The following is a 15,839-nucleotide window of genomic DNA, read 5'->3' as shown; positions in this document are numbered from 1 at the left end:
ATTCTTGCAGAACATGAAATCTTGTTACAGTTGATCATGACTGTTTTATTAACCTACATCATCCACAGCCACTGAAGCCTGTCAGAGTGAGGAGGGCCAGGTGAGCTGTTTGGAGTTACCTGCTCAGATCAGCTCATGAACTGAGCAATTGCTTTTAGGTACCACCAAAAAAAAAAACCCAACAGAGGCTAAGCCTTTGTAGAGCAATAGGAGCCTCTTGGCATTTGTCTGCTGAAAGAGTTGCGCAGCTGGCATGAGTGGCTTAGTCAATGTTTCCTGTTTCGAGCTGTTAAGAGTAATTTTTCTGGACTGGTAAAACTGAGTGGCAGAGACATGACATGGCTTGACAGACACTCCTGTTGAAGCCTGAACTGCTGCCCTCTCCAATTTCAGTTCTTTGCCTCTTGTTCCTGCCCCGGTGTTGCCCCTCCTTCACTTGTGTTGATTCAAGAGTTCATGTGGCTGCTGAACAAACCAGCTTGCGGAGTTGATTTTGCTGAAAAATTGTATTTAAAAGCTAAGTGTGTTTATTTTCTGGGCTGTTCAGACAGGTTGTTTTTTGTTTTGTTTTGTTTTTTTTTTCCTGACCTAGTTTGATTAACAGAATCATAAGCACTTAAGCTCTCACAGCAGAAAAGGCTGAGTAGAGGTGGAAATGGGTGACCAGGGACCACTGATACAGCGGACAGATGATGTCTTTTCCAGGTAAAACTGTACCAAATAGCATTTGAGGAAGGTAGTTGAACTGATGGTAGCATTTGATGTAAGTTCTCTTTCTAAATTTAAATACCTTTTAATGATACAGAACTTCAGCATATAGAATAACAACCTGATGTAAATTTTAAAGCATAGGCAAGTATTTCTAGTTATGCCTTGATTATGAAATAGGTTGAACTGCACTGTAAACTTAAAATACCATATTTCTATAATACAGAATAGTAAAAAACACAGTACAGTTTACTCCTATCTATTTCTCTGTGACTAACGCTATAAAAGAGTAAATATGCTGTGGTTGTTTTTCTAGTGAAATTAATAAACTTTGTAGTGAATTAATAAACTATGTTAATCTTTCCTATGTTGTTGTATTTCAGAGCTAGGGATTTTTGTTAGCCAGTCTGGTTTGGTATCTGAAATACCCAAGCTGACAGTGGCCTTGGGAATATTTTTCTTCCCATGGAAATGAGAATGTTATTTTACATAGATAAGTTTGAAAGAAAGCCATGTTTTATTTTGCTTTAGAAAATCCAGAAAGTAGAGTAACAAGCAATTACAAAACCTCTAGGCACGTGTTTTTTTGTGTGTGCTAACAGCACAGGTACGAAGTCATTTGAGGTGCTAGGGGTGTAATTCTTCCCCTCCATCCCTGCAGCTTGCATAACTTAATGTGGAAATAGTTAGCAGCTCTGAAATCACAGCAGTGAACAGTCTTTCTTACTTAGCCTAAGAGAGTAATATTGTTTTTTGACAATATTTTTTTCATGAATCTCTCTGTGCTGTTAACAAAAGTTTGGTATAAATTAAGGAGGCAGATTTGGCAGATTACAGCATTAATTTATAATTAACTCTCAGATCAGGTTTGGTGTTTGTTTTGAAGTCTGGCAATATGTATGTGTGTTATTGATAGTTTATTTTGAGGTGATAGATAATTGTAAATCGAATCTACTGGAAACTGCTTACTTTGGCAAGTATATGATAGGTTCATAGGGAGTATTGTCTTATTTTGCGTTTACAGTGTATGAAGTAAAATACTAAAAGTAAATTTCTAAGAGTTTCTAAGTAATAAAATTTAGTTTAACATAACTAAAAATACTTAGCTGCAGTTGAACAATCATTTAATTGTACTGTGCTGTGTAAAATCCTGTAGCATAAGAGATCATTTGAGGTTCTTTTGAGTTGGTTTTGGAAAGTTAACTTCAGGTCTAAGCTTAATGCATTGATTTTTTTTTTTTTATACTTGAAACGTATTACCTTTTGGTTCTGGGTTTGTGTTTTTTTGTTTTCTAGCAAGTATTTAGTTTTTTACAGGTTTATGGAAAATTCTTGTTAATCCATTCTGTTGTTAAAATTCTCCTTTTTGAGTTGAACATGCAAGTTGTTCTAAATTCTATTCTCCCAGCAACATATTTTTTTTTTTTTGTCTGAGGAAAAGCACAGAAGGGTGGACTTGGGGTTAGGTTCTTGGTTTTGTTTTTACTAAAGCCCAGACTTTGTAGATGCTTGAAGAAGTTCGATGATGACTTCAGATAGGGTTTAAGATGTAATAATTTCTGCACTGGTAGGGTTGCAGGCTGAGAGAGCTGTGTGCTGACTGGATCTGGTACCAGTTTAGAGCTAAAGAGCATCCCTGCTGATGGAGGACACCAGTGCCTGTTGGAGGTGCCATTGCCTGCACTAGTTTTTCCTTAGCCTTGGTCTGAATTTCTAACAAACCCTTCCCGCTTTATAGTCGCGCACAGGAAGCCAGGGTTGTGGATGGGATCATCAAACTGATCTGTGTTTCAGAAAGGAAACAAATCGCAAAATGGAGCTTTTATTTGCTGTTGGTCAGTTTGCTCCTGTGCACCGTGCATCCCTGGGAGAAGAGTGGCTGCGTCTCGGGGAGCAGTATTGGGGGGAGAAGAACGAGTCGGGGTGGGTGGGTTGACTGTAAGATGCCATCGCTGCTGAAGTAATTTCTTAGATGAATATCTTCACTATATAGCGTTGAATCTAAATGAATATGTTTATGGTATCTGAAGTGGCAGATGGCAAAGGCAGCCCAGATGCGTGCTTTGAGCTTACCAGCGCATCCAGTCCAGAGGACTTGGAGGAGGAGCATCACTGTTGAGGATGCTGTGGGGATGCTGAGGGTACTGTTGAAGAGGCTGAGGAGCAGCGTGGTGTGGCTCACCGAGAAAGCAGCCCTGAGGAAAGGGACTTGGGGGTTCTGGTGGACGAGAAGCTGGACATGAGCAGGCAGTGGGCAGCTGCAGCCCAGAAGGCCAATCCCATCCTGGGCTGCATCAAAAGATGCGTTGTCAGCAGGTCCAGAGAGGGGATTCTGCCACTTTGCTCTGGTGAGACCTCACCTGGAGTATTGTGTGCAGGTCTGGAGCCCTCAATACAAGAAGGACATGGACCTGATGGAGAGGGTCCAGAGGAGGGCCACAAGGATGATCAAGGGGATGGAGCACCTCTGCTACAAGGACAGGCTGAGGGAGCTGGGGTTGTTCAGCCTGGAGAAGAGGAGGCTCCGGGGAGACCTAATAGCGGCCTTCCAGTACCTGAAGGGAGCCTACAGGAAGGCTGGGGAGAACCTGTTTAGAAAGGCCTGCAGTGACAGGACGAGGGGCAATGGCTTCAAGCTGGAGGGGAACAGATTTAGATTGGAGATTAGGAGGGGGTTCTTCACTGTGAGGGTGGTGGAGCACTGGAACAGGTTGCCCAGGGAGGTGGTTGAGGCCCCATCCCTGGAGATATTCAAGGAGAGGCTCGACGAGGCCCTGGGCAACCTGGTCTAGTTGGGGGTGTCCCTGCTGACTGTGGGGGGGTTGGACTAGATGACCCTTGGAGGTCCCTTCCGGCCTGGGAAATTCTATGATTCTGTGATTCTATGAGTTCCATCTACTCCTGGGGAGCTCCAACTTCTGAGAAGCAAATGTGAAAGCGTTTGCATTTGGCTTTATGGGAAGTAGTAGTAGCACTTCCCCACCATCTGCCCCTCCCCTGCCTGAATTTTTTCATTGCTTCATTACTCTCTCATTGCTCTAGGCAACAAAAACCATGATGACTTATTTTATTCTTCAGTTTGCGTCAGGTTGCATCTGCAGTTCCTTTGTTGGGTTTTATACTCTCCTCCATCCTCATCCTTCCCGCACCTCTTCCCCTGTCCTGCATTGAAACTGTTGGTTAAGAGTTCTCTGAAGTGCAATATTGTTTCAGTGTATGCATATATTTAAAGTATATGATTAACCTTTGGAATGTAGATTAATTCACAAAAAAGACCTGAGAAGTTGTACTGTACACAGTATGTTTTAATTCATGACTATCTCCAAAAAGAAATTCTGAGTAGAGGGAAGGTAATATAATATTATTACAGCTTAAAATGTTGTGTAATATTAAGCATAATTACAAACTAATAGCATTCTTTCAAAATAGTTATTCTTTTAACCCACTCCTTTTTTGTCCCATGCTTTCTAGTTTGAAAATTTTCATATTTTTTTTTTTTTTTCCCCCTGAAATTTGGCGTGGTAGCCAGAGGAGCTTAAATACAGTCTTGGACAGCAGTGTGACTGCTTGAATAGACTGCCTGTGATATAGAGAATTGTATGTGTGCTTGTCTGTCACTGATGGATATTGCCAAAATGATCGAAGGAAAATAGGATGTTGTCTTTAAGGCTATTTCTATGTTCCATAGGCAAAGCAGAAGCAATTTGAGATGAAATTTTTCTACACTTCTTTGTGTCTCATTGTGAATGCTAGATGCATTGTACATGCTTTGGCTGCTGAAATGAAGTATTGGCTGATTTAAGCTTATAGGCATAAAGTTTCTGTAAAACTTGTAAAGAATGTGGATCTTTTACATAACTTCATTATGAAATGCTCAGCAAAGTTTATTTAAAACACAAACATATATGCTCTAGGACATTGCCATTTGTTGTTTTCATTTCCAGCTATGCAAGCATGAGTAGAAACTGAAAATAATAGCTATGTGTTTCTTTTTATTTTTTGTAGGTTTTTTTTTTAAAAAAAAAAATCAGTATTTAGGTGGGTTCAGTACGTCTCATTCTGAATACTTATTGGGACCTTATTGGTCAAAGAGGTGTTAGTTTTGTTCTTTTTCTTATATTTTATGGTGGTCTGTTTAGAATTACATTGGTCCTCTCGTTAGCAAGTGCATGGGAAGAACTGGACATCAGATAATTATACTATATTATGCAGGGGAATATTCTATAGCACAGGGAGTTAGAGCAAGGTCTCCCTCCCCAGCGTGATGAGGTTTGGTGAGATGACCTCAGGTTCTACATGGAAGTAGTTTTGTGCTTTGGGAGATGAGCTTTCTCTGGAGACAGTATAACTGCTGTAGAGTTAGGTTTGTTTTCTTGTATTTATTTTGGAGGTGAGAAAATCTCCCCCTAAATCACTGAGTTAACTGCTACATAGTCTCTTTCTTTTGGATAAAAGTTGGTGGGATTGGGATCTTTAGCAGTTAGATGGTTTCAGTAGGCCCGTTGTATGAAGACCATGGAAAAAATGGGAAAGAAAAAGATCTTAAAACAATAGAAACAGCTGGGAGGACTCAGAAAGGGAAATGGGGACAAAGAAGAGGGACAAGGCCTGTGGCCTCTGGGAATCAGACCAGTATCCAGTATCATGTTTTTATTTATTAAAGGGAAACTTTGACATTATGCATCTTCTGAAGACAGGCTTAAATATTCTTAGACAGATGGGGCTCAGCTTATGCCACTTGTGGTACTGTGGGGAATATTCTGACTTGTTCTGACAAATAGATCTTAAAACTCACTAGCTTTTCTGCCCTGCTGTTCTATCTGCAAATCCCATACGACAAAATGTAGTGAAAACGTGTTGGCTTTTTTCTTTTTTAGCAGAGTGAAAACTGTAGTTTGTCACAGCTCAGAGTGCTTCCCAATGTGGAAAGCAGAGATGGTGGAAGAAGGTGACTGGGGAAAGGTTTTTCTTACACGTAGGTACTACTGGAAGTGGACCAATAGTTGGCTGGAAACAGCATCTACAATCCTGAATTTGCCCCAGAGATTGACTTTATGTTGATGTTTCCCTGAAGTCTTTTAATTCTCTAAATGACTTTTCCTTTTGGGGATGGAGGTAGTGCCCAGCAGCCTTCTGCAAGAGTTCATCTTTCTGTCTCAGTTTTTATTCCCCCAGCCCTGACCCAACGTGGGCTGTCCTTGTCTGTGAAACTTGTTATCTACTTTCTCAGGTTTAGTTTCTTAAATGTATAGTTTTTGGCGAAACTTTGGAATTGACGTTAGAAGTTGTCAGTGGCACTGGGCTATAATATAGTCCTAATGTGAAGATGATGGAGTCAATTGCACTGTGAGAATTACTTCTGATGATGGAGTCAATTGCACTGTGAGAATTACCTCTGTCTGCTCTGAATACGCTCTTCTCTCCCTGCGCCGCTCCCCTACCTGCCTTATTTGGTATTTTTCCTCCCCATACTTTCTTCTGAGATTAGGGACAGAGAAGCAATTACCTCTTGCCACAGTGCATGTGTTAACAATGCTGTAATTCTACTTTGGTGATGTTCAACTGCCCAGAAACATACAAATATGGCTTGCTTAGTTTCAAAAACTGCTGATCAAAATCAGAATTAATTTATTAATTTTCAGGGATTTTCAAAATTAATATTTTACAAACATGCATCCAGGACACTTTGCTTTTTTTCTTAGCTATAATTTTTCTGTAACCTGTAGTCGCACATGCTGCCTTTACACTCAGTGCTTTTTCTCTTAATACAGGCTTGCCATTTAAGAGGCTGTTTCTAATTTGTTTATACATATTTTACTTAATACACTAAGTGTATTAAGTTGCACGTTAACATTATTGTTAACATATAATACTGACGGTTGCATGTTAACATTATTACTTTATCTAGAAGAACGTTTTCTTGCTATTGCTTGACACAAGCAACTGCATTTTTTCATTTTCTATGATTTGTTATTTAGTGCCTTGAACATTAAATTGTTGTCTATGTTGTGCCCCAGGTAGCAGCGTGAAACTAGTGTCAGAATGTTCTTGTAAGTCCCATTTGTTTTCAGATTAATAACCTGAGTGTGCATAGGTTATGCTGTTTTAAGAGGAAGTATTTATCTTATTAGCGTATCTAATTTTTCTTACCATTTTGATACAATAGGTAGCAATGACATTCATTACTGAAAAATTGATTGCATTGGATTTGTTCATTCGATGGGGATATATTTCTCTCAGGTCTTAAATCCTTGTTTGTGGGGTCTTGTGGGGGGCTATATTTCAGTCATGTGAAAGAAAGATGGGAATTATGTTGGTTTTTGTTTTGTTGTTGCTTTCATTCTAATTATATATGATTTCCTTATAGACCTGCTTTTGATGAGCAGAGCTTATCTGGCAATTTAGTGTTAGTTAAGAAAGCTTTTCTTAAGCCCGAGTCACTTGTTGTCCTTCAGAAAAATAGAGTAAGAAAGGCTGTGGTTGATGCAATATTAGAGTGAGTAAACATATTCTGTGTTGTGTTTTTATGGGATATGCTACTTCAGTATTGTCAGCTGAGCTTTTCTTTGTCTTTTGAATTCATTGCTACTTTTTCCATGTCTTTTGGCTGAACCATAACCAAAGTGATCTTAATGTTCTATATTGCTTATTTAATGATACTTACTCTATGTCTAATTTATTTCCAGTTAGTGGGATGGTTTTCCATATTTTGGCTTTGCTTAGTTTAGCATATAATACAATGCATTTTCTGTACTTCGTAATGCTTTTATGCTGTTCCGAAATCAATATTGTAGTGCACTTCGAATCAATGTCTGTCTTTTCTGTGCTTTAACATAAATGGTCCAGAGAGTTTTAAATTATTGTTTTATTCTTTCTCTTGTAACCTCTGATATTGTGGCATATGAGATACAGGTGGACTCTGCTCACTGTCTTGAGGCATGGAACCAGAGCAACTGTGTTTGACGCTTTGCTCTAGATGTACCTCCCTGTGCTGGTTCTCCATCCTCACCTTGGTCTAGTCAGGTGCTTGGGGAATTATGTGAAACTTCTGTATATGCTTTGCTTTTTTCTTCAAAGGATACTTCCCGTGATTTGGGTCTGCAATTCTGCCATTGGTTTGTTGATTCGTTTTAATTCTAAATCGAAAAACCCACCAATCGAGGTGCTGGAGCGAGTGCAGAGGAGGGCAATGAAACTAGTGAAGGGCCTGGAAGGCAAATCATATGAAGAGCGGCTGAAGGAGCTGGGGCTGTTCAGTGTGAGGAAGAGGAGGCTGAGGGGAGACCTCATCACTCTCTACAACTACTTGAAAGGACGCTGTAGAGAGGTTGGGGCTGGTCTCTTCTCACAGGTAATTAACGACAGAACAAGAGGGAACGGCTTCAAGCTCCAACAGGGGAGGTTTAGACTGAACATTAGGAAGGAATTTTTCACTGAAAGAGTGGTCGGGCATTGGAACAGGCTGCCCAGGGAGGGGGTGGAGTCACCATCCCTGGCTGTGTTTAAGGGCCGTTTAGATGCAGTGCTGAGGGACATGGTGTAGGGGAGGACTTTGTAGAGTAGGGGAGATGGTTGGACTCGATGATCCCAAGGGTCTCTTCCAACCTGAATGATTCTATGATTCTAATTTTTCTTACAGAATATGATTTAATGTCTTGCATAAAAGTGGGTTTCAGGCTGTCATAGACTTTTCCCTTTTGCTGAATGTAAACATGTTCAGTGTAAATAAAAGCGTAGTATCAAGAATAAACAGGTTCTGTATTGATTCCCCCGCAATCATCATAAAGTCTGATCGAACTTACCTCCAATTTGTACAAAGCCACTCAAAATAGAGCTCTACCTACAGCCACAAACAGCTTTCAATAACTTGGATAAAGCTATACTCGTGAGTGTCAGAGAAGCTGTGGTGTGGGACAGGGGAGGTAGCACTGGGCATTCAGCTCCAGCCTGAAGAAGACACCTCTGTTGATGTTTACCTACCTTGATAATGAGAAGGGCTGGAGTTGTTTCTGCTCAAATTGATTATGCTTGTTTGAGGATGTATTAACCTTGGGTAATTGGACATTTGAGCCTTTCAGTACACAATGGCTCTTGTGAATGCTGTTTTGAGCTATTTGGTGAAATACTGTAGGTTGTTGCAGTGCAGCTGTTAAAAGGAAGCCAGTCTTTGATGCAGAGGTTTTGTTTCAGGATGCTGTCAAAATAGGTGTTGTCAGCATAGTCACAGCATACAGTCCTTGATTTTGAAAAATGTTGAACAGATTGGCATATTCTACCAATGCATTTGGTTTATAATGTAAAAATACAACTTCATTGCCAACAGTCCTGTAAGGTGAAAATGAAGCACTTGGTACGAGGAGGGTGATCGGTAAAAGTGGAATCAGCTTCCTGGTTGCAGTCAGCTGGACGGTGGGTCTTTGTAGAATGCTTGAGAAAAGAGCAAGGTGTCTTATTCTGGGGGTTTCAAAACTCTTTATGTCTGAATTTCTAGAACTTTTTGACACTTGAGTGGCTGGGTAGGAGGGCTGTATTTGGGATACCTCTCTGCACTTGAAACCGACTCCAGAAGCTATGCTGGGAGTTGGTATCTTACAAGAGGACATCTTGTGTGAGGTGGGAAAGGTTTGTCTGCCATGAACATAGCTGTCCAGAAGTTAATTATTTGCAAGACTGCTTGCAAGGATTCCAGTTTGTATCTTTGCAGTAGGAGTCTTGATTTACTGCATTTCACCCCTTTAAATCCATTAGGTACCTTTATGTATAGAGGCATTAGAAGTGCTTAAAGCAAATGGTCCCACTGATTTGTAATTAAAATTCCTATTTTCCTGTGTCTGTCACTTAAGTATGTTGGGTTTGCTTTGGTTTTTTTTCTGGTTGGATTGGGATGGTATTGCAAGTGTCTGAAAGGAATTAAAGGAATTAGATATGAAAAGTATTAAAGGAATGTCTCTATCCTACCTAACTTCACTCTAAGTTCCTCTGTAAGCAGCAATGTCCATTAGATTTGAAAATATTAACATGACACTGTCTCTTGTAGGATAATCATGGGTCAAACCGGAAAAAAATCTGAGAAGGGACCAATTTGTTGGCGAAAACGTGTGAAATCAGAATATATGAGACTGAGGCAGCTCAAGAGGTTCCGACGTGCAGATGAAGTAAAGGTATGTCATCTTTTGGTTCTCTTGCTTAAAAAAATATACAAGAAATTATTTTATTCTGATGTATGACTTACCCTGCAGTTAACACCTGCAATAACAGTTTCATTAAACTCTGTGATCTTATAAATAGGTATGATGCATTTCTATGTGACTGAATCAGGCATGCTAAGTATCAGAAGAGACTGTGGAGAGCAAGTACTTTAGCCACATACTCTTCTGATTCCATTTAGAATTTAATTCTCTGAGTCTATAGTCATGAGAACATGGTTTGAGTCAAAGAAAGGGATAACGAACTACACTGATGTTTAAGCAAGATTTGGAAGGTTGAGGTTTTGGCTCCTTTTTTTTTTCTTTCATACCCTGCCTGGTTTTGTTAATTTTTTTAGTAAATATTATAATGCCTTAAGATGCTGGTAGGTGAATTTAGAGTCTTTAGTTTATTTGTAATGTTTACAATTGTGATTAATTTTTAGAGTATGTTTAATTCTAATCGTCAGAAGATACTGGAAAGAACTGAAATCTTAAATCAAGAATGGAAACAACGTAGGATACAGCCTGTTCACATCATGACTTCTGTGAGCTCATTGCGCGGGACCAGGGAGGTTGGTTAACATGTGTTGTGGTAATTCCACTTACAAGGTTGTTAGCACGTTTTTGCTTTATTATTGGAAAGTTGGCTGTTCTTTATTTTTTTTTTTTTTCCAGCATGACATGACTTGTCAGCTAAATACTCTTCCTATGAGTCTCTTAAAGAACTAATTTATTATTTACTTCAATCATGTGGCTTCTGGAAAGCAATAAATATGTAGCAGGCTACCTAGTCTTGAATGACACAGAAAAAGGAAACTTCTTTATTTCTGATAATACTTGGATCATACCTCGGCATCCTTTAATCAGACTGTTTTGTCTTAGCGATATTGGGAGTTTAATCTTGGGACTGGGAGCTGACCCAGTGGTATAAATGAGCAGTTACTTTGGTTCTTACTGAATTAAAGTACATGAAAGCTGTGAACATACCTGCTTGATGTAGTTGTCTTTATATTGATTATATTGATTAAAGTCATTTAACCACAGAGGTTTTAAAAAAGGAGTTAGTTAAGTTGATGCACCCTTGTGTTGCACAAACAGACTAATTTGTGAGAAACACTTCTATGGTTATGATGCAATTTGAGCACCTAAACTGGTTTTCATGTTAGTTTAAGCCTACTCCAACTTTCTGTATTCAGCCCACATTAATTTCTCTTCTTTCTCAGTTGCTTTTTAGGCACTTCTCCAAACTAAGCCAGTTTGAAGATGTTTCATGTGTAATAATCTGAAAAGCTAACTCTTCTCAGTAGGATGAAAATGTAAAGACTTTACTGTGAATAGGTCAAAAAAAAAAAACCCCAACCTCCCCCACTTTTTCTTCAAGAAAATGTGTCATATTTTCCTTTCCCTAAAATTTTAGTGGGGAACTGGGGGCATGTGTGTCGCAGAGGTGCAGTTGTGTGCATGTGTGTTCAAACAGGCACGGATGTCTGCCTGAGTGTTTTCTTTTTAACATGATTGAATATGCAATTACTCGTGTGTGCTCTATACCTATTACAAGGCACTGTAGGATCAGAACTTCTGATAATAATTGACACAGGTACACATCCAATTTTCACTTTTTTTTTTTAGTAAAAGATCATTCCTCACCATTCCTCTTTTTTATTTTTTTTTTCCAGCTTGATTCACTATGCTTTTATGTTAATTTCCTGCCTGAATTGATTTCCTGCCTGAATTGATAGAGCACACTAATTACTGCATTCAAATCCAGTCTCTGTCTCATGAATCAGAACTTTAATGCTTGATTTAAGATTGCCATAATTTATAGTGAGAGAAGGCAGACAAAGACATGATGGGAGTTTTAAAAGATTACTTTGAAGAAATTCAGCATATTCAGAAAAAATATTTTAAAGTTGCAGGAGACAGTGGTTAGAAGTTTAGGGACATGATGGAAAGGTTTTGTGAGATCCTTCATGTGTTTTGTCAAGACTGCAGGGCATCACTGGTGATACAGGTTTTCTCCAACAGCTAGTCCAGTCAACATCAACCAGAGACCATGCCGTGTCCTGTGCTAGCCTCATGAACAGCTGATTTCCACACCAAAACAGTGGGGCAACAGAACTGAGACTTAGTACCAAACACTTTCATTCTTTCTGAAATAGCTCATTTGTCAGCCTGAGACTTCTAGTTCCAAAGATAAAAGTAATTATTTTTTTACCTCTGTGTTTTTCTTTAAAAATACATGAAAAATATTCTAGACGACTGCTAGCTAGAAAATTAAATATTAACCTGAAATGGGAATAAAGCACTGCATAGGACATTGTTTTGAGTATTGATATACACGGCAGAAATCTAATTTCATTTGCTACAGATTAAAAAGAAAATAGATAAATCTGGCTTGTGTCATTCTACCGGGGTACTGTCTCTGTATACTGTTTGTTACATTACTTTGTGTATTTCTTTAGAAATGTGAAGCTCTGTTCATCTTTCCCTTCTGGAAAGGAGAAAGATCTTTTGTCTCCACTTCCTTTTTTCCTTTCAGGTAGCTATGATAGCTGTTCTAAACTTTGTTTTACCTCCCTCCAAATCCTCTTTGTTGTACTTTTCCTAGCTTTGTATGTTCTTGTCTGCTTTTGTTTGTAACCTTTTTTCAGAGTTATTCATACTGCTGTCCAGGTATTTGAGAAAAGTTGATCTGTCTGTTAACTGTTGAATGGATGCAAGAATAACCTAGAAGTTGTATTTCTATGGCATGTTTATCTTCAGAGGCTACATAAACCTCTGAATCTCAAAAAAGAAAGTCTGTAGCTGAAAAACTCACTGACATGTCCAGGGTTGAATATTAAGAATTAATTTTCATTTTTCTGTTATAAGCAGTGAACATAATCAAAGGCTTGGGGATAGGATAATGATAAACAGACAATGATGGGAAAACAGAGCAGGAATTAACAAGACATATGGAAAATTTATTGCCATAAGATGAGTTGCTGACATTAAAGTAATTTTTTTTTTTTAAACATAAATAATACGTGATTTCTGCAGTGTATTGATCTGAAGTCAGGGAAATTCAGTGGCCTCTCTGATCGCTTGAGTAAAAGTTCTAACATCAGCGTAGCAGCAACAGCTACTAAATCTGTTTTGAGATACCAAACATAATTTGTATTTAAGCTGAATAGTCTGAGTAAAATACTATCACAGCCACTTAATACTAAGTGAAAAAAAACACCCATCGTGATCTATTACCAAAGGTATTGACATAGAAATAATTCTTGCGTCTTTTTTTTTTTCCTGCTAAACATATTCATACTATTATGCCCTAAAAATCTGATGCATTTTTCAAAGGCTGATGTAGCTAATTTTGACAAATGCTTTGAATTTTGTACATTGCAGAGTGTTCTTCTGTGATTATTTTTTTTTTTCTTTCTGTTCCTGGTGTCGCTATGTAAGTATAACTTCAACCTCTCATTTCAGTGCTCTGTTACCAGCGACATAGATTTTCCAAAACAAGTCATCCCACTGAAGACTCTCAATGCTGTTGCTTCTGTGCCTATAATGTATTCTTGGTCTCCCCTTCAACAGAATTTTATGGTAAGTTTAAAAAAGTGCTGGGAGGAGAAATGTATGGAGAAAAAGGAGGGATTAATTTTTTAAATAAATCAGCAAAAATCTGTTGTCAGTTACCCTCCCTATCTTTATGGTACTGGTAGTAAGGCATTAATAATTAGAAATAGGCTCCCCCAAGTTAAATGAATTAAAAAATGTAATTTTGATTGCATGTTAAACCTTTGTCCTCAGTGAACCGAAGTATCTCTAAAACCTTGCTGTAAAGCGACTCTAAGTTTATTTAATTCAGGATACCAATTGTCTTGTATGCCATATAACAACTATAGATTCATTTGAGAGCATATAATTATTGTAATGAGAAAGTGAGGTATATGAATGTCTTTATGTAAGACAATTGACCAATGTACCTGTAGCAGAATAGTAATTCTTATGGAATAAAGAAAACTTAATCCTTAAATAGTCTTCCCACATAATGGTCATTCTTACCTAACAACTGAGTATAGCCTTTCTTTCTGATTAGCATCACTGCATGTGGGAGCCATAATGTAAGATTTCTGATGTAGGTATTCAACTTATTTGAAAAGCTTAGCTTATTACAAATCTTTGTCACATCATTTTGTATATGAGCACCTTTGCTAATTTGTTATTATGATAGTAATTGTAGCAAAGTGATTTAAATAACCAGTTTTATCAGTGTATGTACAGAGCTCTTCCACACATTTTTTTACTTGCTTTTAGTTCATAAATGTTTGCATATTTGCACTGCTGCAAAATCATGATCAGCAGGAAAGTTTACATTTGTTTTCTTAACAATAGAAGGTTCTTCTGTAGTATTGGAAGCTACAAGCTGAGTATCGAGCTCCATAAATTCTCTTATTAATAATGCATTTAGTCTATATGCAGACAAAAAAACCCAACACTTCAGATTAAATTGTGAGGCAGGTTTGTGCTTACTGCTTAGACAACTTGAATTTTGAGTCTTTTTGTATCACACTTGGGGAAGTGTGGCTGGAGCTGCCTGGAAGAAAGAGACCTGGGGGTTCTAGTTGACAAAGGGCTGAATATGAGCCGGCCTGTGCCCAGGGGGCAAGAAAGCCAATGGCATCCTGGCTTGTATCAAAAATAGTGTGACCAGCAGAAGTAGGGAGGTGATTGTGCCCCTGTACTCAGCACTGGGGAGGCCACACCTCGAGTGTTGTGTCCAGTTTTGGGCACTTCAATACAAGAGAGATCTGGAGGTGCTGGAGCGAGCGCAGAGGAGGGCAACGAAACTGGTGAGGGGGCTGGAAAACAAATCATATGAGGAGCGGCTGAAGGAGCTGGGGCTGTTTAGTGTGAGGAAGAGGAGGCTGAGGGGAGACCTCATCACTCTCTACAACTACGTGAAAGGACACTGTAGAGAGGTTGGTGCTGGTCTCTTCTCACAGGTAATTAGTGACAGAACAAGAGGGAACGGCTTCAAGCTCCAACAGGGGAGGTTTAGATTGAGCATTAGGAAGGAATTTTTCACAGAGAGAGTGGTCGGGCATTGGAACAGGCTGCCCAGGGAGGGGGTGGAGTCACCGTCCCTGGCTGTGTTTAAGGGCCGTTTAGATGCAGTGCTGAGGGACATGGTGTAGGGGAGGACTTTGTAGAGTAAGGTCGATGATCCCAAGGTCTCTTCCAACCTAGACGATTCTATGATTCTATATTTTCTTTGGCAAAACAACGAAGGGGTGGTTTCCTTTGCATGTTACTGTGGAAGAGAACCAAGGGGGGGAGAATGAACTTATCAAATGCAAGCTTCCCAAAGCGAGGTGGCTTACTGTGTTTCAATAGTAGAAGCTTTGTGGAAGCACCCCGCTAACCTTTGTATTAGGAGCTGGTGTCAGTATCTTGAGCCAGTCACCACCAGTGCAAAAAATTGTCGAACGAAGTTGAGGGGTTAGTTTTATCTATCTATGAAGCAGGGAAGTCAGTCAGCGAACTGGTAGCCAGGCATTTGTGCGTTCTGAAAACAGCAATGCAGAGATGGTCAATTGAAAACGAAATTTAAAATTGATTGTAACTGTTGATACTAGGTGGAGGATGAAACTGTTTTACATAACATTCCATACATGGGAGATGAAGTGCTTGACCAGGATGGTACCTTTATTGAAGAACTGATCAAGAACTATGATGGGAAAGTGCATGGAGACAGAGGTGAGCCCAAACACTCAGGTATACTAATCACTTCTTCCTACATAAATAATTGTTGTCAGTGTTACTCGTTAAGACCTGATGCTTGATTGTTACAGCAGTATCTCTAGAATCCCTACACTGTGTAAACATTAGGTATAACAGACTTCCTTATTTAAATATATTGCTTTGCATTTTCCTAAGGCTGCAAAGTGTTAAAGTAGT

At 39.1% G+C, this 15,839-nt stretch overlaps 1 protein-coding gene across 5 annotated transcripts in view; it reads left to right on the top strand.

Annotated features, from left to right (window-relative positions):
* EZH2 (enhancer of zeste 2 polycomb repressive complex 2 subunit) overlaps positions 1-15,839 on the top strand; it is a 60,538-nt gene that overhangs the window by 19,182 nt on the left and 25,517 nt on the right. For 3 of the 5 annotated variants that reach the window (XM_014946975.1, XM_014946972.1, XM_014946973.1), the window contains exons 2-5: positions 9,746-9,869; positions 10,340-10,468; positions 13,365-13,481; positions 15,518-15,638. In XM_014946975.1, the coding sequence (XP_014802461.1) occupies positions 9,753-9,869; positions 10,340-10,468; positions 13,365-13,481; positions 15,518-15,638 (484 nt within the window). In that variant the 5' untranslated portion in view covers positions 9,746-9,752. Of the gene's footprint in view, positions 1-9,745; positions 9,870-10,339; positions 10,469-12,314; positions 12,436-13,364; positions 13,482-15,517; positions 15,639-15,839 lie in introns of those variants that run through there. The other 2 variants (XM_014946974.1, XM_014946976.1) reach the window with 2 other exon arrangements.

Source organism: Calidris pugnax, unplaced genomic scaffold (assembly GCF_001431845.1).
Source record: "Calidris pugnax isolate Ruff unplaced genomic scaffold, ASM143184v1 scaffold71, whole genome shotgun sequence".
NCBI lineage: Eukaryota > Metazoa > Chordata > Aves > Charadriiformes > Scolopacidae > Calidris > Calidris pugnax.
The sequence above is the reverse complement of the archived record's forward strand: the minus strand, read 5'-3'. Positions and strand labels throughout refer to the sequence as shown.